Source organism: Puma concolor, chromosome B1 (genome assembly GCF_028749965.1).
Source record: "Puma concolor isolate L17-30 chromosome B1, mPumCon1.1.hap2, whole genome shotgun sequence".
NCBI classification, from domain to species: domain Eukaryota; kingdom Metazoa; phylum Chordata; class Mammalia; order Carnivora; family Felidae; genus Puma; species Puma concolor.
In genome coordinates, this window is record NC_141670.1 from 165,860,250 (window position 1) to 165,888,210 (window position 27,961).

At 43.4% G+C, this 27,961-nt stretch overlaps 1 protein-coding gene across 12 annotated transcripts in view; it reads right to left on the reverse strand.

The window, feature by feature from the left end:
- Positions 1-7,479: 7,479 nt before the first annotated feature.
- The window catches only part of DCUN1D4 (defective in cullin neddylation 1 domain containing 4), an 85,704-nt gene continuing 65,222 nt past the window's right edge, over positions 7,480-27,961 (reverse strand). For 11 of the 12 annotated variants that reach the window (XM_086705083.1, XM_086705081.1, XM_086705092.1 and 8 more), the window contains 4 exons: positions 25,596-25,704; positions 13,137-13,241; positions 10,911-11,013; positions 7,480-10,802 (listed from right to left, as the gene is read on the reverse strand). In XM_086705083.1, coding sequence (XP_086561209.1) covers positions 10,747-10,802; positions 10,911-11,013; positions 13,137-13,241; positions 25,596-25,704 — 373 coding nt within the window. In that variant the 3' untranslated portion in view covers positions 7,480-10,746. The remainder of the gene's footprint in view (positions 10,803-10,910; positions 11,014-13,136; positions 13,242-25,595; positions 25,705-27,961) is intronic. The other variant, XM_086705082.1, reaches the window with a different exon arrangement.

The following is a 27,961-nucleotide window of genomic DNA, read 5'->3' on the forward strand; positions in this document are numbered from 1 at the left end:
AGCTGGACTTTCAGCTCTCTCATCAAACAGGAGACACATTTGGAAAGTGACAGGGGTTACCCAGCTATCATTTGATTTCTCACATTGAGAGAACCTTCAGAATATGTTTTCCAATCCTTCCACTTGACTATCACATTGAGGTACAGTCTCTCATCTCCTGAGGGACCTGATATTAGGACTCCTTGGTCCATGGAATTATTCCAGTTAGTCTCCAAAGCTTGGGTTTGCGGAGTACAGGGTTGGATAATGATGGGGAAAGTCAACCTCTGATTCTTTTTTCTCTATTAAGTGTGTTACCATGCCAATGATGTCACAGTCCTGGTGGGGAGGCCCACCCAGATCCATTCTTCAGGTTCCTCCCATTACCATCCATTCCATTTCTAGATTGCTCCCCACAGGAGTGGTTGTCTCTTACCTAGTTAGGTTCTTGGTCTCCTACACTTCCATCCTCCAGAACATCCTTCAGGATCTCCTGTTTGTCAGGTGGGACTCTAGCCCTGGAGATGGCCCGCAGGAAGAAACTAGAGCACCACTGGGTGAGTCCTCTTTATCTAAGTAGTCATAAATTGTCTTTCTACCTTAGTATCTCACTCTCTGTAGAGCTTGCTGTATTCTTGGGAAAATCTGACGTCCTCTGATGTTTGTTCCAAATTAGTAAGGGATAGTCTGGTATTCCTCATATTGTAACTCTGAGCACAGCGTGCCCTCTCATCCCACTTTTTCTTTTAATCTACCAGATGATCCATGCCAGTATCCCAGAATAATCACACAAATGTCATCATCCATTGTGCCTGCAGCTTGAAAGCCACAGAAAGCCACTGGCTGGATGGCACCACTCCAGTAACTTAGGAAGCTTCTCACGCTTGCCTTAGTCTTTCTGTGCTACCTTCTTACACATGAGGTCTTTCTGCCCAAGCGTGTTAACTCTTCACAAGGATTGACCACAGGGCTGGTCTGGATTTGAAGACTAGTAGGCATGGCATCTCAACTATGGAGACTTCCACTTTGTTTTACCACACCTTTACCTAGAAAACAATGCAAAGTATATGCAAGCCTTCATGGATACATGGTAGTTCAAACCAGTGGATGTGGCGTAACTGGGTTTCCCTTACTTTTATTTCTCTGGAGGCAATTAGACCTATTCCTTAATCATTTCTCATTCTCCTCAGGGGCTCTTCCATACTTCTATCTCTCTCCTTGAACCTCCTACTTCTCCCTTCCCTCTCTCAGTAGAAATCTTTGAATCAGTCTCTGCGATCAGGTCTCATAAGGTGACACCATTTAACTGCCGCCTACTCATAGACATTTCCCCCTCTTGTCTCAGGGGAAAACTGGTCCCTTGCCCTAAGTCTCCACTTGGCTGTAGGGTCGGTTCTTCCTCCTGCTTATCTCCAGTCCCTCATTCCATCACCATCTCCTTTCTCTCCTTTATCTTGAGAATAAAAAGGTCTTATACTCCACTTCAAGAAAGGAAGGAAAAGCAGCAGGTTCACTGGCCATAGTAACATGTAATAACTACTAGAACTGGTTTTAAACTTGTCCCTGCTGATCAATGACAGCTTTGTATCATCAGTACCCATGTGTGATATTGTGACTGATAATAAGAATTGTGTATTTGGTTTTGATCCCAGATCCTGGCATAGTTCCTAAACCCGTTGGAAATTCCCTAAGTGATGAGAGGATTAGGATACCTTTTGTAATGTTAATGAGGTGACTTTTAGAAAGCCCCTAGGTAACCTAAGGATGGGGCTGGCTTCCAGGGAAACTAACCATGTGATTAGAGAGTTGGAACCTTCAGTCCCACACCCTTGCCCCCACGTCCATAGAAGGTCTGGAGACTGAGTTCAATTACCAATGACCAATGATTTAATCAATTGTGCCTATGTAATGAGGCCTCCATAAAAACTCCAAGAGACGGGGTCCAGAGAGCCTCCCGGTTAGGGAACTCATGGAATTTGGGGGAAAGTGGCACACTTGGAGAGCATGAAAGCTCCATGCCCCTTCCCACATACCGTTCTCTATGCATCTCTCCATCCAGGTGTTCCTGAGTTACATCCTTTTATAATAAACTGGTAAATGTAAGTAAATATTTCTCTGAGTTCTATGAGCCACTCTAGCAAGTTAATTGAACCCAAGGACAGATGTGGAAACCTCCAGCGTATAGGCAGTTGGTGAGAAGCACAGGTGACAAATGCTCTTGCTACTGGTGTCTGAAGTGGAGGGGGGATGTGGCATGGTCTTGTGGACTCAGCCCTTAAGCTGTGGGATCTACCCAGGTAGATAGTGTCAGAATTGAGTTAAATGCTTAGTGGTGTTGGAAAACTCACACACATCAGACCATGCCTTTGAAAGCCAGCCCCACACTTCTGAGTTAGCCAATCAGCAATATTCTTATTCCAGTGACCTCAATTTCATGGCTGAAGTACAACCAATCCATAAACATTCCCACTTCTGAAAAACTGGCCAAGCCCTGAACGTCGTGTGTTCCTAGAACTCGATAAAATTCGCAGGAGAGGGCCACCAATAACCCTATCAGAGACCCAAGCAGCACACACAGGGCTGCCGTGCCTCAACTTTCCTCGTGGCAAACTTTTCTCTACACCACGTGGCCCCCTCAGCAAATTGTTGGAGGTGGACACATCCGAGTTGAATCCTCACTCTCCCCACCTTCCAGCCACGTGACTTAGCACAAGTTACGTAAACGTTCGGAACCTCCATTTCTTCCACATGTTTCCCATGACGGTTGAAAGGTGTCTCAGGAGGTGAGCATAAAGCATGTTGCCTGGCTGGCCGTCTTCTCTTCTGAAAGGAGCTAAATGATGCCAGTAAGCCACCAACTGGCCTTCCTGTCTTCATCCTTCAGATCCATCACAGCTTGCTAGCAATCAACTCTCAAAACAAAGTCCATGAATATACGCATGATATTCAGCATCTAAAGTAACAAAGATGATTGTGTTGAACCAGAAAATCTAATTGTTTTCTGGTTCCCTCTCATGAGCCTGTCACCTACAATGTCATCTCATAGTGGTCAGAATTCAAAAAGTACTCTGCCTAAAAGACCCATAAAAGTCTATTCCCTTACACCCCCCGATTTCCATGTTGGAGCAAGCGGCGGGGGGGGGGGGGGGGGTGGTTGTGGGTGCCTTCTAGCAGCCTGTTCTTTTAACAGGGAGGGTGGAGGTGGGGTAGGGGGAGACCCAACTGCTTAGCTGCAAAGATTCTGACAGACTCCACAAAAGAACATGCTGTATGAAGACTGACTCAATTCTGATGACGCAGAGAAAGCACAGGCTCTCTGCTAGCCTGTGTGTTCTCCCTGCTACTGAGACTTGGCTCTCTGAAAATCTGTTAGCCGGCGAACTCCCCGCTTTCCAAGCACTTGTCCATACCTTGGTCCCGCTTGCCCCACTGCTCCCCACGGAGATTCTCCTCCCCTAAGTCCCTCTGCCGTATTGTGAGACCCTTCTCACCTCCCAGCATCTCAGCTTCCCACTCCCCATGCTGAACCTCGGGGGTCTTCCTCCCAGGAGTGTCCTCCCTTCTACGGAAAATGCCTAGTGGCTGGGCCCCGGGGAAGGATACTCTTGGAAAACTGACCCTCCCGTGCCCCTCCTGTGCCCCTCCTGTGGAGAGCGGGCTGGGGTGCTCTGCACCAGTTTCCTCCATCTGCTGAGTGGGCAGGCTCAGGGCCGATCTCCAGAAGATGGCAGAGGCCTACACCCTCTGTAAGACGGCAAAGGGAGCATCTCACACCTGCTAGAAGCCTCACACCGTGTGCGAGTTTTCCACTATAGTCAGCCTTCCCCAGAGTGAACTTTGGGGCTCTGGGAAGGTGTGCCTCCACCAGGAAATACGCTTGACTGTCCCCCTGCTTGATTGAAGCTGCCTCGGTACATTCCTTATCATTTGTCAGGAGATACTTCTTCTGTTAGCATCTTTTCATCAGTTGTATTGCTACCTCTTGGTGACAACCACAAACTCCTGTCCTGAAAAGCCTAATCTAATGCCGCCCCTATTGCTATCTTTGCATACACGACTAGACGCCCCCCGAGAGCTCTCCTCGGCCGAGTCCCCATCTATCACTATAATGCCCTACTCTCCAGAGGAACTCTAGGCTCCGACTGAGCTGGTGTCTTTCTCATCTACCATTTATTTGTAAGTGGCTGATGCCACTTACAGCCAATGGGCACAAGACCCCCAGGTCCTTTCCAATTCTTCAGTCTGGTGATTTTCTATTTACTCCAGTCCCCACTCCACACTTGCACGTTAGTGCCCGTGTTCCCAATTTCACACAGGAGCCCTGCCTAACATATAAAGTTTGTTGATACAATGATTATACTGAGAATCTGAAAATCAACCTTGATTAGAGCAATAAAGGAGGAATAAGAACTTGAAGCGTTTATGAGCACTCTGAGACATGCAGAATAGGTTGCTAAAATGCACGTATTAATCTATCGGGATTATGTGTGATGGAGTCACAACCCTCGTCCAAGTCCCATTCTCAAAATGGAGTGGGTAGGAGCCCCTACAGGCAATGAAGCCGAAACACGTAAGAAGCAAGGAGACATGAAATGCAGTGGCCCTTAATATACTATTGAAAGTTGGCCAACACTTTTTGGTGAATTAGCTCACTGGCTGTGAGTACAGCTGCAGCTCTCCTTTATCATCACATTTATCTCAAGATTTCTAGAAAACGCTAGCTTGAATTTCAGATATTCAAATGTAGGCAATTCCGAGATGTCTCTGGAAAAACACAAACGCTCCTCAGCTTACTTCCTTCCTGCCCTGGTTCTTCACAACCCACATGCTTCAGGGAGTGATTGCAAAGGAATTTTTTTCAAAGGACTGAATACACTTCTCCAGGAGAAGAGATTTACATTTTAAATGATGTTTTAAGACATTTCCATTTAATTACTACAGACAATTTCTGTTTTTCGGTCTCCAATTATTATTCTCAGCATAGTCTACTTACTCACCATAATTTCTAAGCAAGTACTTGGACACACGGGATGATTTTATTTTTTGTTATGGCAATTGAAGATAAACGTTAGGAACGAATTCGGGGGGGGGAACCCAAACTATTTTTTGCTGAATGGGTCAAAAGTGGTAAAAGTGGTCTATTTTGGATTATCTTCTGCCCTAAATGCTTAGATAAGTAGACAGGGCCAGCAAGCTTGATGTGTTCTTTCCTTACGTGATAGGTTTGTTTCCTCCCTAGCTGTAACGAAGTTCCACTGGCAATTCTTCTCTAAAGGAATCATGAAAGTTTTTCTCTCACCTTCTGCCTGAAAGTTATTCTTCACACTAAGATTTGGGGATAACGTTCAAACGAGTCATATAGGATGATGTAATGCATACTGCACCACAGAGAACACGTCCTGCCTCCCTGTTGGTTCAAAGAAAGCAAGAAAGGTGCTGTCCAGAAGTAGCTAATTCTCTTCCTCACTTCTGTAGCCCTGGGGTGGACTTGGTGACCTTCCGTCTTTTCCTGTGGGTGTTTGTCATTTTTCAGTTCACTTTCCTCTTCATCCCCTTATTGCAAAAAGTGGTCTTTAAAAATGCTCTTCCCTTGAAGCAAACTTCCTACAAACTTTTTTTTATTTTTGAGAGGGGGTGGGAAGGGACAGAGAGGGAGAGAGAGAGAGACATAGAATCCGAAGCAGGCTCCAGGCTCTGAGCTGTCAGCACAGAGCCCAATGCAGGGCTCAAACTCATGAACTGTGAGATCATGCTCTGAGCTGAAGTTGGGCGTTTAACCGAATGAGCCACCCAGGTGCACCCTGTAACCCTTTTTCCTTCGGAAGTCTGCTGCAACGGACCTCAGCTGGGTTTTTTGTCTTGAGCAGGCATTAGTGATTTATTCTCTCCCCAGTCTACCTTGTTTGTTACATGGCTGGAGAACTTTATTTCAATTCCTCTGAATTTTTTTAAATGTTTATTTTTGAGAGAGAGAGAGAGAGAGAGAGAGAGAGAGAGAGAGAGAGAGAGGGAGAGGAGGAGAGACAGAGACAGAGAGAATCCCAAACAAGCTCCATGCTGCCAGGGCAGTCCGACGTGGGGCTCAATCTCACGAATGAGATTGTGTGTGACCTGAGCCGAAATCAAGAGTTGGACACCTAACCGACTGAGCCACCCAGGCACCCCTCAAGTCCTGTGAATTTTCATATAGACTAGTATTGCCCAGAGAAACACATCTCATATTCCTATTTTGTAGCACTGGATGAAGCGGCCTGTGGTTTTCTGCTGTTTGCTGTATCCCAGGTTGGGTCCTCGGTCCTAACACTGGCCACCTCCCACTCCTTACTATCCATATAGAATTAAGCTCTTCCCTTCATTCCACCCACCGCCTTTGTAGGTGTCTGCAAGAGTATCTTCTTGATTTGATCCTCAGCTTTTGGTCCAAATTATCGCTGAAACACCATCGACAGCACCAGTTTAAACAGAGTACGTCTGGATTCTGTGTGATAGGAATCTTGTCTTCGACCTCCGGTCTTACTTTCAAGCTTCTGGGAGTCTTAAAGTCTGGATCAGTCCTTGAGGATCTTCTCATCTTTACGTGAGGTTTCTTAGCTCCTGGCAATTCTCTGCCAAGTGCCAACTGTGTGACTTGCTTCCTTCCGCGTACATTTTCTGGACACCCACTCCGGGCCAGAGGTCCTGCCATCAGGGAGCGGATATTCTAACGTGAGACACTTTCAGAGAGCGGTAACCAGGACTGACACACGCTAGAGACTAACCGCACGGTAGTGCTGGAGGCAGTAAAAGTGGTCATTTCCGTCCGGCTCTGGCACATAGTAGACACTCTGTTAACCGCTCAGTATTTTAGAAATATATAACCATGCGGTTGTAGATCTTCTTATCACAGTTTGGCTGAGGAGCGTTTGTACTGCATCTGGAACCGTTCTAGCTTAAAAGAGACTAAAGAGGAATGACAGCCAGACTCAACGCTTTCCTCCAGATTACGAAAACAAAATTGCTATCAAGGCCAATATCGGTACAAACAGAGAGATTTTAATCTGTGCTGTATATTAGGTAATAGTCTTGGGTCAATGTTAAATTTCTGGAGTGTGATCACTGTACTGCGGTTATAAAAATGTCCCTGTTTCAAAATTTGAGGTCTGGAGCTTCATAATGTAATTTACTCTCAAGTTCAGAAACAAGCGTACCTATCCACAGAGAAGGGCGTACGCACGCGTGTGTGTGCGTGCGTGCGCACACACCCACACACTCGGTGGTACAGAAAAGGTGGCAAAATGTTAACGAGCAGAAAATCTGGGTGACAGGTATATGGATGGGTGTTCACTGTATTCTTCCGTGTTTTTTTTTTTTCTGTAGCTTTGAAATTCTTTAATATAAAGAATTGGCGGGGGGGGGGGGGGGCAGGGAGAGGAGAAAATAAAAGATAAAAATACTCTGGAACTACCTTAAGTGGTTTTTGAAGCAAAAGCCCGGGAAGTGAAGAAAGAATTGACAAGTCAGTTCTGAAACCAAACACAAATACTTTTTATTTATGGGATATCATTTTACATCAATTCCATGAAAACCTAAAACCAGTTTGCTGTACTCAAGTTAGGTGGCATAACAGTATTGTAGTTAAGCTGGAGTCACAGGACTTGCACGCGTTTATGGATGTAATGCAAATACTGACGACACGAAGCGTTCACAGTTACAGGTTGGCTGCTGTCCACTTAACAGTAACCCCCAAGGGAAAGGATTCTATGATAAAAAGCAACCCATGTTTTGGTCTCATTTACAGACACCCAACGTTTAGTTGGTCAATGAATTCTATACATTTATTATACAACATATGAAAGAATAAAAGATAAGGCTTACAGAGGTATTTTAGCAGTTGTAAGAATAAAAACCAAGGGCACAAACTAACTTGGAAAGCTTTCTGTATAAACTTCAAAAGCACTGTTAAAATGGAGACTTGAGAGGCAACAGATGTCCGTTGTTAAATGAGAATCTAGAGGGGTGTCTGGTCAGATTTTGTAAAAACTTAATTCAGAGTTCATGTTTCAAAAAAGCGGCACGTAACATTACAGTGGGTGTTCATGGCAAATCAAATCATGAAACTTCTGACCTACCAGGAAACACCAAAAAGTTGTATTCCATGACAACGGAGTATTGCAATGTGTAGTTCAAAACACAGTGGAAAGAGAGAAAAGGTGTAGACAGGTAAGAAAGAAAAACCAGAAGAAGGCACCCTAATTTCTTTAACATTAACCACTAAATAAGTGTCTGATGACTGCTCAATTTTATGTAACTTAGGAACATTTTTAAGAGAAAAGTATCTTATTACTCATTTGGCCCCTTTTCTGCTCCCTAGAAACAAGTGCTGACTGCATAAAATCAAGAACTGAGGGCAAGCACTCCACAGTCACAGAGGCTTATTTTTCAAGGAAGTTTGAAAGTTATTTGGAGTTTTCTAAATATGCAAGATTATCATCACGTTGGAATACCTACTTTCACATTCTGTACCACGAACAGTTTTCACTCGGGTTTTCTGCCCATCATCAAAATGGTCACTATGGATGAAATGTAACGTCTCCCCATGACAATCCTTTTATTTTAGGATTAACTGTGCTTAGTGTTAAAACATTCTCCAGTTTCTAACAATAACTTTTACAATAACTTTATCTGTGATTCATACTTGTTTAAACAAAACTGTAATTGATCAAATTTAAGAACTGTGGCCATTAAAGTGTGTTTTTGTTTTTTTAACTTTACAGGATACTTTTGGAAACAAATCAAGCTCTTCACCAATTCAGACTTGGCGATGGCCAATCGCCACTGGAGTAACAGGCACCCGTTGGAACGGAACCCCTTGCAACACATCGGTCCCAAGAGCTGTGCTTGCCATCAACACCTTCTATGCTTCTCAGGTATTAATTTGTGCAAACTGGTATGAATTTGTAAGGTAGAAGTGAGTCTACAATTCCTAAGCAAGGAATGATCAAGTATGCTTAATCACTACAGAGTTTTTCACACTTCTGGTTTATTTCACAGCAAACCAAACATTTCTATTTGGTAGAAAAAGGAAGTAATTTCACTCTACCATATCATGATTTTGTATATGCACACACACCGTATATACATACAAAATTTCTGTCTTTGGTGGTTCAGTTAGGGAAAAAAATAATATGAAAATCTGAACACTGTTTGCAAATAAACTGTGAAATAGTGGTCAAGAGTAGCATCGTCTGTGTGCTTCACTCATTTAATGCCATTTAAAGGTTCACATTTAATCCAAAAGATTTTTTTGGCCAGATTTTGAAATAACCCAAACCTCTTCCAATCATTATTTAATCATGGATCCTGCTCACATCTATAGGATTCATTTGTTCAAATGCACCATTAGCTTTTTACTTGGTTTATATCATTAGACTTTTACGTTTTCACAAAACTTTAGGGACTAAATCAGGCATTCAATAGCACCAGTTAGTTGAGGGGAAACATGTTACCTAAAAATTTCCTCAAGAAGGGTAAGGCAAGGGTGGGGGGGGGGGGGGCAAAAAAAAGACACAGCATACAAACCCCCAAATACCGTCCTGTTTACTCTTGTTTCCTCATCCACATAAATAATGGCTATCACCTTTCTGTACAAATTACCCAGGTAATGAATGACGAGTGGCCCCTCCAGGAAAGGTCCTACTGCGTAATAAAGTTAGCTCAATGCTGGTGGTTTCGTGTCCACTGCCTGCAATGGACATTCTGCCAGGGAAAGCCTAGCATGAGAGAAACAAAACGAAACGAAACGAAACCTCTCGCTTACAGTAGAGTTCTTTTTCCAAAAAACTAGAAAATTAGACACCGTGAAAGCTTAACTGAAAATCCAAACCACAACTAAAAGTGCTCTGCGGTGACAAACTGCCAGCGAACCATTCGGCTTCCACGGAGGAGGCGAAATCAAGGTTACTTCGAATGGCACGGGAAGCATCGGCAGACCCAACACTGACTAGGAGAATGCAAAAGGAGAAACAGAACCGCTAAAGGAAGTTTACGAGAGTTTCAAGCTCTTTTCAAAACGTGCGATTTTCATTTGTTCACGTGTACCTATATTCGAACTACTCCGGCTTTAACCTCAGAGGATAAAATCCTACACCTCGCATGGTGGAAAGGCTTGTGGCATGGTGCGTGTCTGTATGTTCAAGTAATTAGAACTTCCGTCGTTTAAAAGCGCTCATATTTAAGTAAACCAAATTATATTTGGTATATGCCTCTGAAAATTTATGACTCCCACCTGCTTCACGAAAGTTGGCCTCTTAAACAAGAAGGTTAATTCAGGTAACATTTGCTTGTGGTAACAGTTGTTCTCTCTTGTTTTCTGAAATGCTACATTTGAGACCAAATAAAGTAGAATTGGTTCGTCTGAAAAAAGGGACTAAGAAATATGCCACAAAAATTATTTTTACAATACAGTTTTGCAGAAATAATCTCTAGGTGAAGCTTTTTCTTTTTATACACATATACAAAATTTAAACAGCAATATACACATCATCACAGTGAGGACGTTGGCAAATTCACCAATCTGTAGTGTAAATACAAACCGCAAAGCAGCCTTCCAAGAGAACAATGCTACACAGCAAGCAGAGCTGACCCGTTCAATAGCAAACACCACAACGTCCCTGCAGAAGGGAGACAGTGCAAGAAAAGCAGCATGCGCTTGGATACAAACAGCAATTTATGGCTAATGGTTGACATATCTGTGGTAACAGTGACTCTCTCGCTGCTATGCATAAAGTCCTAGGACATCTGTTTGTCTTTATACCACTCCACAAACTCGTCCAACAAAACTGGCCCTAAAGAGAGAGAGAAAAGAACACGGCTATGAGGCTCTTCCTCACAGGGGGATGGATGTGCGAATGCACGGTGGCGGGGGTGTGAGGGCGCCCAGCGCCGGTACTTACACGCTCCATCTTCATCGTAGTTGCTGAGGTCAAGGTTAATTGTCCTGCTAAACTCTAGCACATTGCACCACTGGTCTTTGTTAATAACTTTATATTTTGATTGCTGATGGAGGGAAAAGTAATATGAATTACCGACACTCAGAATTAACAAATGGCACGGTTTCAACTGCTGTATGAATCAACATAATCAAGTTCACGAAGGTTAACTCTTTCCACTTGAGGGATGTTAAGCACCAATCTAGGACAAGGATGAGAGAGAGCAAGAGGACTGAAGATGACAATTTGCATTAGGAAAATATTATGAGGGCTCAACACAAAATGACAAGCACACCAAAGAAACGTGATTTTTGTCCCTAGAAGTGAAATTCCTAACCTGCAGAAGTCCTTTTACAAAAAAGAGGTAATTAACCTACTTCACAGAGATACTGCAAGAATTAAAAGAGAGAATTCATGTAAAGTACTTCACTCGGTGCTTGGCAGAAAGCAGGGGCCAGAGAAAGAGCCACTCCCACGAGTAACGCTGTCCTGAGCGGCACGGCTCACTGCCGGGTGTCAGCACAAAGTACACACAGCAGCGACTTACTCTACGAGAACTTACGAAGTGCTACCAGCGGTCTCAGAGCTAGCTGCTCTGTCCAGCCACTGAAGAAAGTTACTGTTCTAACAATTCAAAACTTGAATCTGATCACAAAAGTAACAAATCAAGGATACCCATGAAGTGGTTTTTCTATTCCTCTTAGACAAGAAATATGCCGCAGGTATATTTTAAAGTACACGATTCCTGTAGAAAGACTGAAAACTAAAACCCAGATTCAACGGCTTTGGAATCCTAACCACTAAAAATCAGGAACACCGGAAAAATATACAAGTACATCAAAAACCAAAGAGCTGAGCCAATGGTTTTGAGGATGCAAACACAAGAGAAACTCAAATGAAAGGATCGCTGTGTCCTTTGAAAAGAAAAAAAGCAAACTAATGTAAAAGAGAGAACAAAGCACAGACTACAAGTTGAACTTTCTAAGCAGTGCAAAGCAAACATCGGTCACGGAAACAGTTGAAGATGCTTCTGGAATTGTGCAGTCAGACCTGCCCGCGGCAAGGTCTCTCAGCTAAAACGCACCTCCCACTCAGGCTCAGTCTCCTCAACTCCAAGAACAAGGACCTATTTCTACTCATTTTCCAAAGAAAGCTAACATGTCATGGGATGGCCAGAGAAATTAGAACAGACCATTTGCAGACATGGATTGCCATGTAAACAGACACTTCTCACAGTAAAACTAGAGTTTTTAGACCTGTCTTGAGGAGTCCTGGTTAGGAACATCAAAAGCAATTTTTAGTAACAGTCCTCAAAGAATCGTATCAGCTGGAAGTGTTTCCGGACCCATACAAAAAGTGGGTTGCACAGAAGCTTACGGCAGGAGTGAAGCCGGTCAGGGTACGGCCCGAGCTTTCCTCAAGGACTCGGCACCCTCATCCTTTCAAGCAAAGGGCACCTTTTAAAGGGTTTGGGGCTGGAGGGCAAGAAGGATGCCATGTAGGACAACCCAAGTAGCTCAAACCTGCATCTCCGATACTCGCAGGTCCTACAGCATCACACAGCATCAAAACCAGCTCCTGAGAACCAGCAGCTCAGCACTTGTGATCATTAACACTTAAAGCAAACAAACAACGATGGAGTGAAACGCTGGCGTTTTTCTAACGCAGACGTAAAGCAAGTGGAAACTGAGGGGGATACTGCCAGTGCGCCTAACGCTCAGGTTGGTCTAGGTCCCCAAGTTCCTGGAGAGAAGACAGATCTCTTATCTATCTAGACTAGACAACAATATATCACAAACTTCTTTTAGTAAGAAGGCAGAAGGCTGTTTTTTAACCTTTGCTCACTCAAAGTGGAAATTCATCTAGAGCCACAAAAGAAAGTGAATCTTGCTCATGCAGAGTAGGAAATCCTGACAGCAGTAAAGCTTTCCGAGCGGGGCGAGAGAAAGGAAAGGACAGAGCTCCAGCTGTCTCGCTTGCACCTGCGCCGGGGAGCCATGCGACACATGACCCCACACACAGACACACCCCAAGAAAACGGGTAACTGCTCACGGACAGCAATTACACGTCACCATAATTCCTAAAGGCAGAAAAGTACAACAGACAAAATTACGTGAAATGGTTAAATAAAGTATACTTGGTAGTTCTAAGCAAGCAAACATACATTCCATAAAATAGCAATTTGGTACCTCTAAGAATTGGTGAAAAACTGGAAAAAGGGGCCAGATTTTTCCTAATAACAGTCCCAACATGCACTTGGCAGTGTTTATGTCTAGGCTGCGCTGGTCCTTTTCCTGTTTAACAAACAAAAACAAGGATGAGCCAGATGCCCCCAAATAATAAATTCCAATAATCCAAATTTCTATTTCACTTCGACACAAAATTAGTTAACAGCTCATTTATCATACACCATAAAAACCCTGAACCAAGACTAAGGGAGGGGGGAGGGGAGGCAGTCAAACGCAACGGAGGGCTTAATCGTTTGGGTACCGTACCAATTTACCACAGGAAATTCATGTCAGCTGAGTGATCGCCCTAATGCAAAGTGGATCAGTTATGTAGTAACAATACCGATGATTATTTCATGGGATAAAGAAAAAGCTACAACTCAATCACTCGCCATTTGACATTTCTGATGATCATCCAAATCATTAGTATTGACCCCAAAGCCCGTGACTTAACTGAACGGAATTTAAGGGTTTCGGTTTCCATGCTTAGGAATCAGGTTTCCTTAATAAAAACCATTTTTTCCAACAATTTCATTTCATTGGTAAATGTTTTTCTTGTACCTAAACATGCTGGAATTAAATTCAACTCATAATAAATGCTGGGGCTCTGGGGATTCTAAGAGGACGAATGCATCCCCCTACTCTGCGGGAAAACAGTCTAACCTATTACAGTCCTTCTTACCTTGGATTTATTAGATGTGAAATCTCTTAGCAGAATACACCTAACTAGTAGCCCAGTGAAAAACAACATTTTGTAAGGAAACCAGAAGAGAAATATTACATAAACCTGAATATGGGCAGATTAAGCTCAAATTCACTTATATTTGCAATTAGGATCCTCCTCTCTCACTGTCCCCTTCTGTACAAGTTTCCATTCCGGAACTACAAGTGGGCACTTTCTATGCAAAGGGACAAAGGACCTGGGACCATAAGCGGTAACCTCACACATCCAAAGCTAGCCTCCCTGTGGTATTTTAACTACCGTGGCAATTTGCAGAAGTACTTTTCTACAGAGGGAGAAAGTGCCTGGCTATCTCACTCGGGGTGGACTCTAAACGTTCGCCAAATTAACAGACGATGCTGTGACCACCACTGTCAGCCACATATGCAGCCACACATACCTTCCGATAAAATAAATTGTTACCTCAAGGACTTAATGCTGAAATGCTCTTTAGTACACAGAGAATTTCTGGCCATGACACCAGATTTAGAAGTAAAGGACTCAAACAATACAGCAAATGTGAGGGCCTCACTCAACAGCAGCAAACAAGGTAGATGCAGATACAGGAAGATGTACAACGGGGTCTGTCTTTCGGTCCCGGTCATAAAGCGTAACGACCGTTCTCGTACAGACCGGGTCAGATGGCTCCAAGTCACCCTTCTCTGTTACAGGCCACACAACTGAGTCTGAGGATGGCGGGGGCCCAATTCCACAGTTCAATGCCAACAGGTGGGACCTCCTTTCCACGGCGTTCTCTGCCTGTCTCCCGGCCATGCATACGGGTCTTGCTCAGGGCTGCGGTACTCACTCCCACGGAGAGGAAGACAGTAGAAAAGGTGCTCCCGAGATTGCCCACCTTTTGCCCACCACCTCATTGGTTTGTTGCATTTCGGGGGTTCATACTTCTGTGATGCACTGTGCAAGCAAATGGAAAACTTCCTCTTACCCTGTAACATAGGTGTGGCAGACAGCAACAGCACACCACGCTATAAAGCAATCCACAGAAAAATAAAAAAATAATAACGAGTAAACTGTGGAGAACACACGCGGCACCACAGGACTGGGCCCAAACGTCGTTTGTTGAACAACAGCTCGTGCAGCACAGGGCTGACGCCACCGGCATTCTGGAAAAGCTTTCCCTCTGAGCAGTTTGTCATCATTCACCACACCTAAAATCACTAGTCTTGCCTTGATACATTTGTGCCTTCTTCCAACATCAATGCCTCTGTCCCCATCACAATGGACATACACTAAGGTGACAAAAAAAAAAAAAAAAAAAAAAAAAAAAAAAGATACGAAGGACCTGGACAGACTCTTTGCAACAATATAATCATCTGACAAACTGATGATCATGAAGGATTTCAATGCATGTGTTTGGCAGTGATGCCAAAACATGGAGGAAAAGGCATCAGACTCACAGGACCGGAAGCTGAACAGCACTCACTTACTCCTGCTCTGCCAGGGTGCCAGCCGGCAGCTCGCAATCACTAACACCATCTTCTGCCTAGCAAATAAGAGAAAGATATTATGGATGCACTCACGGTCGGAACAGTGGCATCTTGCTGGTAACCAACATTGCCAGTGGGGGGACTTGACTAAGTGCGAATGACCATAACTGGAAAGGCTCAAAATTCCTGGAACAGCACAGTTGAGAGATCTCACAGCAAACATCTCCTAAACAGCAAAATGGGAGACACACTCAGGGGGTTCTGTGACAATGATCCTAATGGCAGTCTCTGCAAAGGAGTCCCAATTAAAAGTGAAATGAATCTTCTAGAATGCCATGAGGCAGCCATCAACATCATGGGCAGTTTAAAAAAAAAAAAAAAAAAAAATTCACCTTAACAAATTCAAGGAGTACGGCAAAGACACACAGAAGCTCCTCACGAGAATTTAAATAGTACACTGTCAACACCAACCCTAGGACCCTCTGCTCATAGAGCACCAAGGAGCGAGGGACAGATTTCCGCATCTCAAGGTCAGAATCTAAGCAGAAAGTGCCTTGAGAGAGACAGGCAAGAGTCGCTCAGTATCCCCGAAGGCCCATCAAGGTTAAAGGAGAAGAAACGAAACTTTCCTTCCTGCCTACTCCTGACCCAAAAAGTGTAGGTATATATTTCACGCACTTGCATTCAACGTAAGATAACACATTAAAAAACAATTATATTTTTCTAATAATAGGAACCAAACAGGTTCTATACACCAAAGATACACTAACTCCCTACAATACACAACTAGATTCTGCCTTGCTGCCTCCTTAAACACAGATTTTTAAAAAGCAGTTACAGATGAATCAGGCCTCTTAGCGGTGCCACGTAAAACCAAAGGAATGTATCTGAAGATTTGAGGAAGTTATGTTTTGTATATGGAATAAATGCATTCCTCAGGCTGAAGTCTAACAATAGCTAACGTAGAGTAATGAAGTTCTATTAAGGTCTGATCTAAAGTTCTAATACATATACTTTTAAGAAGCACTCATGTTTATGTAAGACTGTTCCAGGATAGGTCTTCTTGTAAAATGTGAAGATTAATCATTTTTTTCCTTAAATGGCTCAAGTGACTTAAGAAACAATAATAGAAACAAAGCAATTAACGGTAAATATGTAAATGTAAGTATGGTATTATAAAGACGAATCTTCTAACATCTTTCACATCCAGTATCCAGATATGCTGTATCAGAGGCCCCCAACTGTTCCAGATGATCTAGTTCCAATTTTCACAAAGTGTTCACAGCTTAAGACTTGTATGTGAAAAGGGGGATGGACCTTGAATTATTAAAATGATGAAGGAAAAAAGCCTTCAAAATAAAAAAACTCCCTAAAATTTTCGAGACAGCCTTTACCAGATGAGCTCAAGAAACAATATATGTGACCACAATTCACAGACATAGATGGCAAGAACCAAGTGAGAAATCGGTGAGATCCAAAGGCCTAAACTGAAAACGGAAGACACGCGTCCTGCACTTCTCGCTTGAGACCACAAGGATTACAAAAAATAAAGAGAGAACGCAGTCCTCTTCAACACAGCTACCTAAGAAAACAAACGTAAGGGAAAAATAATGCTAAAGGACTCAAAGCTTACTGTGATTCAGTTTACAAAACTGACAATGCAGTAAATCAGTTTTTTGAGCGGGAGCTTTTTTTTAATGCACATTAAAAACAAGCTAAAAGTCCAAAAAAACCAAGAGTCCCCTCTCATTGGGAAAAATGAAACTAAATAATTATGCTCTTAGAACTTACCCAGCAACTCACTTACAGATAACAATGTTTGCAAGGCAATTACTTAATTAAGCTAAACTATTGACACTTCCTTTAGAACAAAAGAAAAAAAATCTGCCAACAGGCACAGTCTCTCCTTGTCATTTTATTTGGCACAGACTGTATTACTGTAAGCACTATTCTTGGAAAACAAGTCATTATTTGAGACTTGAGGTATGCAGACAACCTAAACAATGCCCATGAAGAGTAACACAACAACTATTTGCAATTCTATGGGTAACTTTTACGAAAAACTTAATCTGTGCCAGAAACTGTTAAGTGCCTTAAACTCATTTAATACAACAACCGTGTCAGGACAGGCATTATTATAATCCCCACTTTATAAATAAGGAAACTGAGGCACGGGGCACTAAATAACATGAACCAGGAAGTGTGAGTCCAAGCCTGAGCTCTTCACCGAGTACCACGTCGCTTCCCTGAGAAGGAACGAGGAGAGAGGCTGAAATACTGAGGCATAGGGTCCAATTAGCTTTACGAGTACCTGCTGGGCAAACCTCGGTGTCCACAATAACCACAGCGTAATCTTAAAGATAAAACTGACCAGATTTTCAGGGTAACCAACCTGGGATTAGATGACTGCATACTCTTCCTGCTTTTGTCCTCGCCCAGGACAAAACCTTCTGTTTTCTTCCTAATTCACAATGAAAACGTGAGAAGTGGAGAGGTGTGTGTGTGTGTGTGTGTGTGTGTGTGTGTGTTGGGGGGACTGTGTGGAGAGGGAAACTAGACAGACACACTGGTTAAGAAGTAAGAAATTTATTACGGGAAGTGACTCAAACCACCGCAACAGGTGTAGGTTAGAGTCGGGTGGGATTCTCTGGTAAGAGGTTGCTGAACGAGGCCTAGGAAGACTTTCCTTAGTAAACTCTATGAGTGACGTGCTCAGTCACGTCTAATTTGCATGGACAGACATGACTCAGCTGCTATTTTACCGACAGGAAGACGACACAGGAGCTTTGATCTGTGGGGCTCCCTACATCTTCCCGAAACACCCCCTCAGGAGTGGTCACAGAAGCGCTGGGAGCCTGAGGCCGGCAAAGCACGAACAGCCAGGGAGGCTGCGGGAACCACCCTGTCGCCCAGTAAGCGCGTGAGAGCGCCTCCCAGTAAGAGGGGCTCCCACCGGGCTCTTCTGCCTCCACAGAACCCTCTGTTACAACTTCTTAAAGCTTTAGTTTGAGGACTGCAAGGGCAAGGACTCCCCCCAGAGAAATCGCCCGCTGCTCCCTGCACCCCCGCGCCTCACAGGGAGGGCCTCCCTGCTCTCCACCTGGCGGCTCCTCCTGACTCCACGTTCCTCCCCACCCCGTGTGGATGCACCGGTGTTGGTCTAGGAGGCCTCTCGAGTCCCGCTGCCCCCCACGCCCACAGCCTCCTCACTCAATCTGCCCCTCATCTCTCCTTTCTGCACCAAGTCCAAACATCCCGCCAGGGGAAGGCCGAGAACGCCCGCTCTTCTCAGGGCTAAGACGCTGCTGCTCTCAGGCCCTCTCAGCCCAACATCTGTCCTCCTCAAAACTCCGAGGTGTCCACTCGCTCCATGACTTCAGCACGCTACCTGCCTCTGCCACAGAGAATGGAGAAAAATCAAATTTAACGGGCATTTAATAAACTATTCCCAGATCAACAAAAACTTACTATAGTTTTTTACCTCATTCCATCGGTACAATCTTACTGTCAATAGGTCCTTTCTTTAAAAAGGAATCAAGAGGTTCCTGGGTGGCTCAGGTGGTTAAGCGTCCGACTTGATTTTGGATCGGGTCATGATCTCACCGTTTGTGAGATCGAGCCCTGAATGGGGCTCTGTGCTAAGAGTGTGGAACCCGTTTGGGATTCTCTCTCTCTCTGCCCATCCCCCGCTCACACTCTCTCTCTCAAAACAAACAAACTTAAAAAAAATTAAAAAGGAATCAAGAAAAAATGGCTGTTTTATTTAAAGGAATTCATACAATGATATTTGCTTGTATAATAATACCTACATCGGGGAAAAAACCCTTCCACATAAAAATACTCAGATGAAATCCCACTCGTATGGAAAAACTGGCCATTTCAGCCCCTGAATGTATGTCCCACCATCTTCCTCCAACAAGACACCACAGGGTGGTGACAGTTTCCAGTCAGGGAAGGCGCTGTGGCTCTGTGAGAAGACAGTGACGTGCACCACAGGGGCGGTGCCTGGGCCCTCCTGCTGTCCCCTCCTTTCTGGCTCAGTCTCATCATCTACGTAATAACAACACTGGACCAAGTGGCCTCTTATGCTTTCTTTCAGCTCTAAAGCTCCACAATTCCACGGCATCCATAAGACTAAGTCCAAGTCAGAGTAAAATTAGGAGAAAAAGAATGCAACTTTACAGCCAAGCACTATTTTTAATTGGCTACAAGGTTTGAAAGTGAGGGGAAAAAACCCAATCACATCCTCAGGACTACAGTCTTGGTGGAGAGATGTCAAAGAGCTCATTTTACCACTTTCTGGTATTGTACTATAATTTCTTTCCTGGTACATTAAAGTATAAATGAAAATATTTAACATATGCCACTGTTATTTACACCAGGGAATATTTAAGATGTTAAAACTATCAGAAAGTTTCACTTCTATTAAAAGTTTGATTTTTAAAAGGTCTGCTGTGTTAATTACGCATTATTACCTCCAGGAGTCATGTTTTAGTAGGAAAAAAGAAAACGTTAGAGGGGGGAAAAAGAAGAACTTGAGTTCTGCTTCTAACCAAGATGCAGTTAAGAGAAATCAGATTTCCCCTTTCACTTCCAACAACCAGAAAATTGGACTGAATATACGAAGTGATGCCTCTCACACACTGGACAACGGACCATGACCACTGAGAAAAAGGAGACAGGAAGTAAGCCCTACGGTGATCCCAGCTCACTGTTGGGATACCCCTCTGAGGCCAGAGCACAAGAGGGGGAACCCAAACCAAGTCCAGTGGTCTTGCTGAGTTGGAAAAGACAAGAGTTCAAGGACACAAAGGTGGTTATAATTTGTAGGACAGAATACCAAGGTAGGACCTACACAGAGAGGGATCTAGACATTTACAAAGTGTCTCCCTAGTCACTGGCCAAGGACTTCTCTGTGTCTGTGCAAGAGGAAACTGCCTGAGTCTGGGGAAGGAATCACGCAGCAAACAAGCAGGCAGGGTTCCTGCAGGGTTAGGAAGCCCCTGCATTCCTATTAGCTACAGTGAAAGGACCTAACACACATGGCCTGGGGTAGAATCCTCAAAAAGAGTCTTACGGTGAAGCTGAATCACCCCTAGACTGACAGCAATCTCCAAGTAACTATAATTATACCCCAGGAAAACTTTTAAATCAAACCTTATTTAAAGGAATACTAGAAAACCCTGGAACCAACAACATAAAATTCACAATATCCAGCATCCAATCAAAAAACAAAGAAACAAAAACTACTAGGAATGTAAAGAACTTGTGAAATACGACGCATAATCAAGATAAAAATTAAGCAATAGAAAGAAACCCAAAAACGACATACATGATGGTACCAGAAGATAAAGTTGTTAAAACAACTGTTATAAACATGTTCTAGATATTCAAGAGGTAGGAGATATTATCACATAATGAGGAGAGAAACATACAAAAAGGCTCAAAAGGAACTTACAAAGATGAAAAACTACAGTACTTAAAATTAAAAATACACTAGCTAGGATTAACAGAAGTAGACACTGCAGAAGAAAAGATTAATATTAGCAGATGTAGCAAGAAATATTACAAAGGGGATGGGGGGGGACCCAAAAAACTGAACGTGGCATCACTGCCTTGTGGGACGGTATCGAGCATCTAACTTAGGTGTAACTATAATCCCAGACAGAGGGCAGAGGAGAACGGAAAAAATGATGAAGAAACAACAGCTGACCAACTTCACAATCTAACACAAACTATATGTCCAAAGATTCAAAAAACTAAACAAACCCTAACCAAAATAAATATAAGGAAAATTATGCCAATGCATATCATAATCAACTTGCTGAAAAGCAGTGAAAAGAGAATAAAAAACAAAACAAGACACTATGTTCAAAGGAAAAATGAACATCAGACTTATCAGAAATTATACGAGACACCAAGGGAGAGAGATTGTTAAAAGTACTGAAAGAATATTAGATAGTCAATCTAAAATCTTTTACCCAGAAAACACTTTCTAAATTGAAGGCAAATTAAAAGCTTAGAGAACTCATTACCAGAAAAGCTGTACTATGAAAAATGTTAAAGGGAATTTCTTGGGTAGAAGGAAAATGATACCAGGAAGAAATCTGAATCTACACAAAAGAAATAAAGAGCACAAAGACGGTGCATCAAAAATATTTTTGCCTATTTAAAGCAAAAATGGTAACAATGTATGCTATGGGCTGAATGTCTGTGGCTCCCCCAAAATTCGTATGTTGACATCCTAACCCCCAAGGTGATGGTTATTAGAAAGCGTGGGCTTTGGGAAGTGGTTAGGTCACGAGGCTGGAGATTAGTGCGCTTATATAAGGAGACCCCAGAAGCTCCCTCTTCCTTTCTGCCATGTGAGGTTACAGCAAAAAGACAGCCATTCAAGGATCAGGCTCCAGGCAATCACCAGATACCTAATGTTGCTGGCAACTTGATCCTGGATCTCCCAGCCTCCCTTCTACAGAAATAGATTCCCGCTACTTAGTCTCTGGTATCTTGTTGTAACAGTTTGAAGAGACTAAGTAAGACAATATATTGTGAGATTTATAGCATGTGTGTGTGTGTGTGTGTGTATATATATATATATATATATATATATATATATATAAGTAAAATGTACAACAGCAGCAGAAAGTATGGGAGGGCAAAATGAAAGTCTACTGTTATAAAAGTTCTTCATTATACATAAAGTAGTAGAATATTATTTGTAGACTATGAAAATTTAAAGATGTATATGTAAAGCCTAGAGCAACCGCAAGAAAAATGAAACAGAGATGCAGCTATTAAGACAATAGTGGAATGGAATGATTAAAATGGAATCATTAGAAAAAACAAACAAAACTCAATCCAAGGAAGTCATGATAAAAAGGAAAAAGAAACAAAACAGGTAAGACAAATAGGAAAAAAAATACTATAGGAGATGTAAATTTAACCACAGCAATAATTACATTCAACGTACATGGTTTAAGCATCTCAATTAAGACAGGTATTGTCAGACTGTGTATATGGTATCTGTAAGAAACTATATCCTACCTATAAGAAACCCACTTTAAATAAAGACACATGGACAGGTTTACAGTTTTAAAAGGATGGAAAGAGATCTATCATGCAGACTTTAATCAAAAGAAAGCAGGAATGGCTTTGTCTCAGGAGCAAACTTCAAATTAAGGAATATTACCAGAGATAAGAGACATTTCATGATGCTAACATGTCGACTCTTTAAGAGCATAGAACACCATGAAGTAGATCTAAACCTAGTTAGTATCTGCTTCAAAATCCATGTTAGAAACAACAGGAGGAACAGAGCTGGAGAGCTTAACAATCCCCTCTCAGTGAGGGGCAGAGCCTAGCAGGCAGACATCAGGAAGGATACAGAAGACCCGAACAACACTATCAACTGACATGACCTGACATTTATAGAACACTTCCCCGAACAGCAGCAGAATATTCATTCTTTTTATGTGTTTTACACATAACACATTCATCACAGGAGACCATTCTGGACCACAGATGAGGTCCCCATACCTCTAAGTGAACTGAAATTACACAGGGTATCTTCTCTGACCACAACAGAATTAAACTAGGTATCAATAACAGGAGGCTTATGTGGGAAGTCCTAAATACTTGGAAAATAACACCAACAACACGCTTGTAAATAACCAGTGGTCAAAGAGGAAATCACAAGGGAAAACAGAAAACATTTTGAACTGAGTGCAAATGAAAATACATACATCTCAAATCTTGTGGGATACAGCTGAATACACCAAAGCAAACCAAAGGATTCAATAAAAAATCCATCTTAGGGGCGCCTGGGTGGCTCGGTTAAGCGTGCAACTTCAGCTTCGGCCGTGATCTCACCGTTCGTGGGTTTGAGCCCAACGTCGGGCTCTGTGCTGACAGCTCCGAGCCTGGTGCCTGCTTTGGATTTTGTGTGTGTGTGTGTGTGTGTGTGCGCGCGCGCGCGCGCGGCTCTCTCTCTGCCCCTCCCCCGTTCACGCTCGCTCTCTCTCTTGCTCTCAAAAATAAACATTGAAAACAATCTTTAAATCCATTTTAGAGCATATTTTAGCCAAACTGAATCTATTTGGCAATGATTAAATATGCATGCTTTTCACCTTCCATAAAGGGGCTTATTAATTCACTGGTAATGCTCACCAAAAGCAAAGACCTCTGCTGGCTGTTACCGGGGATGCGAAGAAAGAGAAGACACAGTCTCTGGCTCGGTCTGAGAAGACGAACGCCTGTCGTACCCAGACGCCACCCAGACGCCACGGCCGAGCCGGAGGAGGTCGCCAGGGTATGCAGCGAAGGCGCACGACCCCCCAGGACAGGAGGACCCGGGAGGCTGGGCCCACGCGCCCGACGCAGGAGAGAGCTGGGAGAGCACCAACAGGACGCGGGCAGAGGCCCGGAGGGACGAAAGGCAGAAAGCAGAAAGGCCAAAAACGGCGGGCGGCAGGTTCAGCTGACTGGACTTCCCCGCAACACAGGCGCCGTGGGAGAAAGGAAGCCTGGGGTGACCGGCAGCCTGGACTTGAGGCCAGAAGCCGGGTCTGAGTCCTGGATCCACTGCCGCGGACAGAGTGACCACGGTGCAATGTGTCTGCTTCTCCGAGGCCCACTCTGCTCCTCCGTGAAGTAGACCGAAAACGCCCCTGCCTGTCACTCGAGAGGCTGCAGAGCAGCTGCAGGGGGCGCATGGGGAAGCCCCACGTGACATCCGGGCACCGGGAACCGAAGGCTTCGCCGAGCCGGAAGGCGGCCCAATGACCCTGGGGCCGAAGGTGGAGGAGTGGCACCCTGCTAATGTGATGCTGGAAGGGATGTGACAGAGCCCGGGAATAAGGGGACCACAGCAGCGCAGGCAAGGAGAAGGAGGACCGAGGGCCTCGATCGGATCGGCAAGGCTGCGGTGGAAGGCGCCACAAGAGGCGAGCAAAGGAGTCCTCGGGGCACAGGCTGCGCTGACGGACCACGGCCGGCGACGGGGCTACGGCAGATACGTGGGCAACTCTGGCCCCCAAACAGAAAAGCTGGAAAACAGGGCTTACTTTGGTGAGAAGGTAGAACGCTTCTACACAAACTTTACCAAACAGGAAGAAACAGCTGACTTTGGGAGGAAAACGATCTCGCGGGATGAAATACTTAATCCTACAAACTGTGTATCTATTCTAAAAGCATCTGGCAAATAACTTCTGCATACGATTACGCTAATGCCATTTGGTGGAACACTGTATTTGCATTTCACCATACCATTTCTAACATCTATAAACTTTCACGGGTTGGGATTTTATGTGAAGGTTATGAGACATGCAAAAATGCACAAATGAGGACACCACAGAGAACTACTCATGTGCTACCGCAGATGCACCAGAATTCACCATCGGGTAAACCTCTGGTGCGGAACTAGCAGAGCCGAAGCACGTAAGCAGTGAAAAAGACCAACGTGGTGGTAAGAAAAAAGGGAGTCACCTGACACTGAATTCTCTGCTTTAAATCACAATCGATCAATCAAGCCCAATGCCCTGAATGCACCAAACACACCAACTTAACAGAAAACACGACACCGCTCTTGAATGGAGTGTGGCCGTGTGGGCTGGGGACTGCGGGCGAATGAACACAATGCCAACTGGTGCCTCAGAATCCACTGCCTACGGTGACGAGGCTGAAAAACTGAGCCTTCATTCCGCTCCAGGAGAACCGCGGTCACACACTTAGCCCAGCCTCACGATGTGACCAACAAGATGCTCGCTTTTCAAAATGACGACTGGAAATTAGGGTTGAATAATGTTCACTGCAATTAGCTTAGGTCAGAAATTCAAACGATTTCCAAATACAATACAGGAAGTGAAACAGAATCAGATCTGCAGTTTACTCCAATAACTCAATGGGTGAAGGTTTGTTGTTTCAGGAGAATGAAAAGCTTTTCTAAGCCTATCTAAAAGACATTCAGAAAAGTGTCTATTACATGCCAGTTTATAAATTACTTCTAAGCCAATAGCAAGAGCTATTCAAGGTCTGGCACCATAGCTTTTTGCTAACAAACTACATTTTTGCCCAGAATCAGGGTTAGTGTAGAAAGCGTACATGTAGAAAGAAATCCTAACTAGCACCCTGGGAGTAACTTACTCAACCTTCTTTGCTTGCAGCATGTAAAAACAAACCTCAAAAGGCAATTAAAAAAAAGGGGGGGGGGGCGGGAGGAGAGGGAAACATCTGGATAGGCTCCAGAGAACTCACCCGTGCAAAGTCAAATGCATATCTGTAAATAAGTTTAAAGTTTGTAGAATCATTTAATAATGATCTTAAGTAATCCAAAGTATTTCTGAGTTTTTCTGTTGTATCACATCTAGAAAAACAGAATAAAGGCAAATTATAACCTGAGTTTTTTACTTAACTGGGGCAGTAACATGAAACAGAATACCAAAAGACAATAAAACCCTGGAGTTGCAACACATTCATGATGACCCATTTCCCTACGTTTTTGATTTTTAAAAATTTCAAATGTACAGAAAAACGGAAAGAATAATGAACAAGCACTCATATACCCATCCCCTCAGTTCATAACACACATTGTCACATTTGTGCTCTCATGTGCACTTTTTTCTGTACCACTTGAAAGTAACTTACTAACATGATGACACTTCACTCCTAAACACTTAAATACCATCATCACTCCTAATATTCTATCAGTGTAAACTTTCTTAGCTAATATACAACCCATATACAAAGTTCCCCAGTGTTCCCTCAATTTTCTTCACAGATGCTTTTTCTTGATCCAGGATCCAATCAAGGCTCACGTATTGCTTTTAGGTGTCATATCTCCTTAGTCTCCAGAAGGGTGTCACCTCTCTTCTTTCTTGACAATGCCATTTTTGAGAACGGTTGTTTTGTAGAATCTCCGTTTGTCAGATAATTTCCCTCTGATTATACTTAAGCTAAATGGTTATGACAACACTGCTTGTGAGGCCCTTCTCAGTGCACCCCACGAGAGGACTTGTAACGTCAGTCTGTCCCATTAGGAGTCACGGTAAATGGACTCATTCAGTTAAGGTAACATCCCCCAGATTCTCCACGAACAGGTATTTTCCCTCCTCTGAAACAGTATGTAATCTATGGGATGATATCTTGAGACTGTGAATCTTGTTCCCGAACAACCTTCCATCCGGTGGTTTTAGCCTCCACTGGTGATACCACCCGAATCGACGTTACATTTGAAGATGCAAAACGGTGATTTTTCTGACTCTATCACCCTTACCGGCTGAAGTTATTCTATAAAGAAGAGTTCTACTCACCACCTTTTGCATTTTCCGGACTTAAGGATTTTTGCTTTTTATTCAGTGTTACAATCTTTTACTGCCTTTATTCTTTTTGGTGCACAAATCGTCCTCATTTGGGCAGTGGCCCATTCAAGCTGGTGCCAGTGTCCTTCTGACATGTGCCACCAGTCTCTGAGCACGTCCTTGCTTATGGTACAAGATATTCCAGCTCACCTTGTACTTTCTCTACCCTAGACTTGAAATCAGCTATATCTCCAGGGAGCTTTGGTGATGAAAACCTGTTTTTACAGGTAAGGGACACACTGTTTATTCTTCCTAAGGAAGCAGACTGATTGGCTAATTTTACAAACTAATTTTCTGTTCCTCATATCTAGCCCTTAAAAATGAGAACCAAGAGTCACCATTTCCATCAGCAAAATCAAAGCTTTTCAATGCTGGACGTGCTTTCTTGTGTTCCCCTGTAGGGCTTTCACCTACCACTAAGCATAAGTAATACACAGTAAAAGTATTATCAACGTAAACAGTTTATATACTTTATAAACTAAAACACCGTTCATACGTTCACATCATAGATCAGCACACTGATCTATCTTTAGCAATAAATTTGTAAAGGTTTCTTTTTGTAGCTAACTACAAAATATTCCCCCATAATCTACTGAGATAATAAAATACCTAAAAGTCAAAAATTAGAGTAAATGTTTCACTTCTATGAATCTACAACAATTTAGAATGTGCTGTATTTCTTCCGGATGTTTGAAAACTAAAAAAGATAACAATTAGACTGTTTTAGAAGTCAGAAAAGGCAGGGGCGTGGGTGGCTCAGTCGGTTGGGCATCTGACTGCGGCTCAGGTCATGATCTCCCAGTTCGTGAGTTCGAGCCCCGCGTCCGGCTCTGTGCCGACAGCTCAGAGCTTGGAGCCTGCTTCTGATTCTGTGTCTCCCTCTCTCTCTGCCCCTCCCCTGCTTGTGCTCTGTTTCTCAAAAATGAATAAATGTTAAAAAAAAAAAAAAACTGTTTTAAGAAGTCAGAAAAGGCTTCTTTAAGGGACTGAAATGTTAGCTAATGGCTGAGAGCAGAAACAGGATATTTCTGGAGCAGAGGGTTTTCCAGATAAAAGGAACAGCATGCGCAAAGGCCCAGTGGCAGAAGGGAGCATGCCAAGCTCAAAGACTAAAGAAACCCACTGTGACCAAACAGAAGAGAGTAAGAGGGGAAGTGGTTCCAGGATAAGGCTGAAAGGGAGGTGAGGCCAGGCCATAAAGGGTTTTGTGGTCCATACTGTTTTTTGTTTTTTAAATTGAATCCTAGAAACACTGGAAGCTAC